At 38.6% G+C, this 7,031-nt stretch overlaps 1 protein-coding gene and 1 pseudogene across 1 annotated transcript in view; one reads left to right on the top strand and one right to left on the bottom strand.

Annotated features, from left to right (window-relative positions):
• ODAD2 (outer dynein arm docking complex subunit 2) overlaps positions 1-956 on the top strand; it is a 203,016-nt gene extending 202,060 nt beyond the window's left edge. The window contains exon 19 of the mRNA XM_006139755.3: positions 596-956. Coding sequence (XP_006139817.1) covers positions 596-709 — 114 coding nt within the window. The 3' untranslated portion in view covers positions 710-956. The remainder of the gene's footprint in view (positions 1-595) is intronic.
• A 2,619-nt stretch (positions 957-3,575) lies between these two features.
• Positions 3,576-3,697, bottom strand: LOC114007731 (uncharacterized; annotated as a pseudogene).
• Between the last annotated feature and the right edge of the window lie 3,334 nt (positions 3,698-7,031).

The following is a 7,031-nucleotide window of genomic DNA, read 5'->3' as shown; positions in this document are numbered from 1 at the left end:
TGCCCTATAGTAAAAACCTCTCCAAAAAAAGAAAAAAGAAAAAAATATATTGGGTTGTCAGAAAAGTCATGACATAGTCTGGTTTTCTACACAAAACTGTGTCATGACTTGTCCAGCGACCCAATAAAAAAAGGATTGTGTGAAAAGTTCCTGCATCAGGACCAGCAGTTAGTGTAATGGCTATGTCACTGGACTCCCATGTAGTCGACCGCGGTTTGCATCCTGGACCCAGTGACTTAAAACTTGGGTGCGTGCCCAAGATCCCGAGAGGAGAATGGAGGAGAAGGGATAGCGGCGTGGCCATCCCCCAGGGGGGTGATTTCTTGCTTTCTGTCTCTCTGTCTCTCTCTGTCTGGCAAGCACACGCGCCCTATAGCAAAAACCTCTCCAAAAAAAAAAAAGTTCCTGCATCTAATTAAGCACCATTTAAATTTGCATTTGCCTAAAGGGAATTTCTGATACTTTTTTTTTTTTTTTTTGGAATGGGTTTTCAAAATATTTACTGTTTAAAATAATTGTTCTAGCCTAACTGTATGCCTTCAGGTTAATGTTTCATTCTTGTTTCCCTTCCCTTTCTCACCTGCTAATTTGACAGCTTCTGCTGGACATGGTGGGATCCCCAGACCAGGACCTTCAGGAAGCTGCAGCCGGATGTATATCCAACATCCGCAGGCTGGCACTGGCTACAGAAAAGGCAAGATACACTTGACATTGGAACAGACATGACCAGCCACCAAAGTTTACACAGGACATGTTACTCCCGTGGCCAGGAAGCCTAAATTGGGAAATGCCATGTAATGAAGTGTACAGGCAGTAAGCTGGTGGTAATTTTCCCAGAATTTGAGAATATATGTTTACAGTCTAGATGTATATTTCAATGAGGCTTTTGTTATTTGTGGTGACTTAATAAAGGACATGGCCTTCCCGGTGTGCAGCTTCATAGTTGTTCCCGAATGTCTTTAGAATGCCCTTTCTGTTAAATCTATCTAACGGTCCTGTCATGATGGCTTTGTCTGTTTGATCACTTGCAGCCCACGGGAGAGTTCTGGGGAGATGTGCTGATTTCACAAACTGTTACTAAATAGAATTTAGAGTTCAACAGCTGGATTTAGAGGGATCATCCTGAGGTCATCCTAAATTTCTTCTAAATACTATCGAACATCTGAAAAGATCATGTGTAACTGTCCCAGTGCCAGACCAAGCAAATCGTAAGGGTATAAGCAGTGAGGTTTATTTTAACTCTTCGACCTGCAGAATATCAACAGTCCTATGCTCTGTTTCCCTCACAGGCATTCAGGAACACTTTTATTGAAAGAATTAATTTATGCTGATATACTGTGTGCTGCTGTTACTTCACATAAAATCGCTTTGAATTTCTGAACTTGTTTTCGGTGTGTGAAGTACTTTTTTAAAAGTGGCTATGAAAGATAAATAGCATTTACCAGGTTATAGAAACGTTAGAAGCCTTGTAGAATCACATATGTAACTTCAGTGTGCTGAGATGTTTGGGAACTAACTGTTCTGAGCATCTAATATTAGTCAGAAGGTACCTTGTACGCATCAGCTCAGTAAACTGACACTCTTGGTTAATGCTTTAATGAGAAGGCAAGGAGATTTTATTGAAAAGTAGTAGATGCCGTATATATTTGTGACAACGTGGAGATCGTAAACTTGAGTTTAATGTAAATAATTTGTATGAAATGAAAAGTCTGTGTAGGATGAAAATTATACCAGTGATAGATGTTCTGATAAAAAGCGGGAACCAGCAGTTAGTGTAATGGCTATGTCGCTGGACTCCCACGTAGTCTACTGCGGTTCGCCTCCCGGACCCGGTAGCTTAAAACTCACACGCTGAGCGCGTGTGCGTGTGTGCCCCAGATCTTGAGCACAGACCCAAGATCTTGAGAAGAGAATGGAGGAGAAGGGATTGCGGCGTGACCATTCCCCCTGGGGGGTGATTTCTCGCTTTCTTTCTCTATATCTCTCTCTGTCTCTCTGGCGAGCCCACGCGCCCTATAGTGAAAATCTCTCCAAAAAAAAAAAAAAGATAAGACACTTTTTTTGAGAGGTTTTTGCTGTAGGGTGCATGTGCTCACCAGAAAGACAGAGAGAGACAGAGAGACAGAAAGTGAGAAATCACCCCCTGGGAGGGGATGGCTGCGCCACAGTCCCTTCTCTCCCACTCTCCTCTTGGGATCCTGGGCACATGAGTTTAAGCCACCAGATCCGGGACTCGAACCACAGTTGACTACATGGCAGTTCAGCAACATAGCCATTATGCCAGCTGCTGGTCCCGACACTTCTGAGAATTTTAAGGTTCTATAAAATGCCAGTTCATCCTTAGTACTTTTCGAAGAAGGTTATAAAAGAGGATAATATGAACAAAGAAATGGTTTTAATGCTAGAAATTGAATTTAAATAATTGAATACATTCTCTGACTTTTGATGGCAGACATTTCTAATATTAAAGTATTAGTACCAATTAGCTTGGTTTTACTAGTATTAAAAGCACATCTAGAAACTATGGATTATGACAACTACATATGAATAAACATAATTATTGTTGTATTATCATTAAAGGAAGCTTCTACCATTGTCCTCAGATTTTAAAATATTTTTGAATTAGTGGGTCCTGGGACTAAAGGAACACAACAGGCAAAGCAAGAGCAACATCAAAACCTTGTGAATATTGGAGGAGGGAGATTACTTTTTACAATGTACTTGATAAAGAGAAAGTGGGAGAGGGCCAGCAGGTGGCGTAGTGGTTAAGGCGCTGAACTCCCATGTGGTCAACTACAGTTCAAGTTTTGGACCCAGCAGCTTGAAACTCACGCCACGTCTGTGGGGGGTATGTGCTCAACATCCTGAAAGGAGAATAGAGAAGAAGGGACTGTGATGTGGCCATTCCCCCAGGGGTGATTTCTCACTTTCTGCCTCTCAGTCTCTCTGGCAAGTACACCTGCCCTATAACAAAAATCACTCAAGGAAAAAAGAAAGAAACTATGGGCTTCTGTTTTGATAGTTAATAAATGCATCCAATAAAAGCAACAATGCCGTTATATTTTTTGTAGTTTATTTACTTATTCCTTCCATGAGACAGAGAGAGAGAGAGTCAGTTCCAACAGGATGGATTTTTAAGCCTTGATCCACCCCCAGTCTCAGCTAGTCTGGATCACAGCCTGGCATGTGCTCACCCAGTGTGCTCAGGGCAGTCTCCCGACGTGAACCTGGACCTCTTCAGTTGTGTTAGCACTGCACCACCTCCTGGCCTGGCAACAGTGCCATTTTAAAAGAAACTAAGCACCTGGAAACACAGAGAAAATTAACATAAAGATTGTCTTGCATAAACCTTTCCAAGTAATAATTTTTTAAAATAATTCTGAAACACTAGAAATATAGTACCTTTAGAGTAAACAAATTAAAAGTTGAAATGGCATAACAGAAAACTGATATCAGTAGAAATAATGCTCAGAAAACTTTTGTATGGATGATGGCAACCATATCGTAAGCTGTAAGAACACTGTAATTTTTTTTCCTTTAATTTTGTGAGGTTTTTGTTGTTATGTTTATTTTGTGTTCTTTAAGGCTGATGAACTTAATTCTGTGTAAGTTTTCAGTGACTGATTTCTTTTTCAATTAGCAATAATCGCGCCTCCGATAAACCTCATTGGCTACGATACTGCCACTGCGCAAAGCTACTGATTTCTTTTTTAAGCTGTGTTTTTGCCCAGGAACTCAGAGAATACAATCTACTCTCTTCAGTAAAGGATGGCTGTTTCAATTTGAAAAGGGTTTAAGGTGGAGGAATTGTAAAGTGACGGTCTTTGATCTTCCAGTCTCTTTAGTTTGTAAGGCTTCTTTTTAGGAATCCTTGCCATGACACTAATGCTGTTCACAGTCAATGTTCTTTTGCTACTATCAGGATGACTTAAACTAAAACAAACTTGTTTCTTTTTAAAATGTCTGTAGCTTCTGAAGATGAAGTTTAGTTTTCTTAGGCCCTGGCATTGTGAATCCCGCCACTTTGATGGGTTATGGTGTTGTCATTGTATGTTCTAAGACTTTATCATGGAAAGGAGACCTTGATTCCAAATATTTAGAAAATGTATTTCCATGTAGAAAAATGAGCATCTCGGTTTTTGAAAAACAACCAACCAATGGAATAAATCCTTTTATTTTACCTAATAGGGTTAGGTTAATAAGACAATGCCCCAGTCTAAATAATTTAAGATGTTTAAACTCAGTTCATAAAGATTTAGAAATGGAATAGACAATGTCCATTCCTGTGATTCAGTAAAAACAATAAAGTCATTTATTTAAGAGCCTCACTACCTCAGATCTATTAAAGGCCTCCCCCCCAAAAAAGGTTCATGTGCTCTGAAGTGTAGAAAGTGGAACTCTCCTAATTCAGAATGGTATGGAAAGGGAACCAAATTTTGCATGATGCTACAGTATTACAAGCACCTTATTAGGTACTTTGTACCAGTGATCTCTTCAGATGTGTTAGAATTGATTAACTAGACACTCTGGTATCTTACTAGGATCTATTTAAAGGTGTACAATCATTCTTCAAGGGTAATTTGGAAATGCATACAAAAAAACTTTATAATTGTGTGTGCCCTATTGAATTATGTCCAAGGATTTATCTACAGTGGTGTTCACCACACCATTGTTTATATCGATAATAAAAGTTAAGAAAATGTTCATTAATTCAATTACAATTCAACCACACAATGAAAACATGTTGTGGAATAGTAATGACATGGAAAGTTATCATACTGCAGTGATAACTCACGAGGCAGGCTCTAAGGCAGTACCCGGGATGTGAGCACATTCTAGAGTACGTGCCCATAGCTAGATGTCATGATGAAAGATGGACCTGCCTTACATATACCAGATTGTAAGCAAGTAATTATTCCTGAATGGCAGAATACGAATGGTTTTTGTCTCCCTTCTGCTCATCTGTTTTCTAATCTGCTTCACAATGAACATGAATTATTGGGTCATTGGGAAAGTCATGATGCATTTTTGCATAGGAAAACAGAAAAATATGTCATGACTTTTCTGAGGATCCAATACTTCTTTAAAAAATAAAAGCATTCCCAAACAATTTTACTTTTTATCATTTAAAAACTTTTTAGGAAGACAGTTCTTCCTGCTTCCAAATACTGGCTTTGAAAGAAAGACTCTGTTTATAAAGGGAATACATAAAACACACATAAAATGGTTTTTTTTTTTTTTTGGAGAGATTTTCACTGTCGGGCGCGTGCGCTCGCCAGACAGACAGAGAGAGACATAGAGACAGAAAGCGAGAAATCACCCCCCAGGGGGGATGGTCACGCCGCAATCCCTTCTCCTCCATTCTCCTCTCGGGATCTTGGGCACGCACACACACGCGCCCGGCGTGAGTTTTAAGCCGCCGGGTCTGGGACACGAACCGCGGTCGACTACGTGGGAGTCCAGCGACATAGCCATTATGCTAACTGCTGGTTCCCATAAAATGGTTTTTTTGAAAACATGGAAAAAGTTGCTTCATCATCTAAAATATCATAAGAATATTTGTAATCTACAAAATATACATTTGTAATAGTTTTAAACTAAAACTATGCATAATATACTATAATTTAAACAAATTAGAGAGCTCCATATGAAAATTCTAACTTGTCCTTATTATATATTCTTTTCTTTTTTCTCTTTAGGTTTTTGCAATATGGCGTGTACATTCGCCAGAGAGAGACAGAGGAGAGAGGGAAAGTGAGAAATAACCCCCCTCCCCCAGGGAGAGGACCATGCCACAGTCTCTTCTCCTCCATTATTTTCTTGGGATTTGGGGCATGAACGCATTTGAACACAGCATGATTTTCAAGCCACCAGGTCCAGGACTCCAACCTTACAGTGGGCCATTTGAGATCCAGCGCCTTACCCTCCAGACACCAGCTGGCCCTCCTTATTCACTTTTTGTCAGATAGGCAACTGAATCTCACTCTTAAGAGTATAGAAAATAAATGAAAGAAAAGATCATTGATAGATTGCGTCATAAAATATTGTTTTGTGAGGAGAAAATTTAGTCCATCGTTTGTTTACTCCATTGCAAGTGCCTAAGTTGAACAACATTGTGATTTAGTAAGTCACAAACCTAATAGAAAAACATTCCTAACCAAAACATGCCAACCAACAAGTAAATAACACTGTTTTGTAGACTTCTGTTCTTCTTTAAAGCATCATGTTTTTCTTTTGTGCTATTTCTTTATGCTCTAGTTGTTGCATTAATTTCCTCTCATTCCAACATTTGTTTTCCTTTTCTTTTCTTTCTTTTTTTTTTTTTTTTTTTTGTACTCTAAACTCTGTCTCCATCTCCTACTCTCATTTTTTTCTGGCAAATGGCTATTGCGTTTTTTGGCTCTTTTTGGGGCTTTGATTTGTATAAATGCAAGATATATAATCAATATGGTTTTTTTGCTCTTAAAATATTTGTGGCTTTAATTTGTATAAATGCAAGATATATAATCAATATTTCAATATATTTCTGATACATAATTGTCACATCTGATTTTAAATCATGTAACAGATGGAATCTTTATACTTCCAATCAATCATTTTCAAATTTTCAAGTAAAAGTGACTTACTCTTTTTTTGTATCTTTCAAGACAAAAAGGGAACTTCTCTTTTGCCATTTCATGCCAACTTGGTTCATTAGTTGAAAAAAGACATCCTTTACAAATTGCATAATTGATCCATAATGTTCAGAGTTAAGCTTTATCATTGCCATTTAGATTTATGTCATAATCAATTTTCATGATTGAAAGATATATTAGATATATCAATATGGTTCATATACACTTGAAGAATCCATAGTCTGCTTGCTCATAAAATAAGCTTATGTACTAGAAGAAGGAGTTTAGGTCTGGCTCGGTGATGCAGTGGTAACATGTTGCTCTAGTGATGATGGATCTATGTGGAAGATGACAGGTTTGATTCCTTGGTCAGCCTGTACACACTGAGCATGGACGCCTATGATTCCAACTGGCTGG

The sequence above is a fragment of the Tupaia chinensis genome, unplaced genomic scaffold (genome assembly GCF_000334495.1).
Source record: "Tupaia chinensis unplaced genomic scaffold, TupChi_1.0 Scaffold000001_1, whole genome shotgun sequence".
NCBI lineage: Eukaryota > Metazoa > Chordata > Mammalia > Scandentia > Tupaiidae > Tupaia > Tupaia belangeri.
The sequence above is the reverse complement of the archived record's forward strand: the minus strand, read 5'-3'. Positions and strand labels throughout refer to the sequence as shown.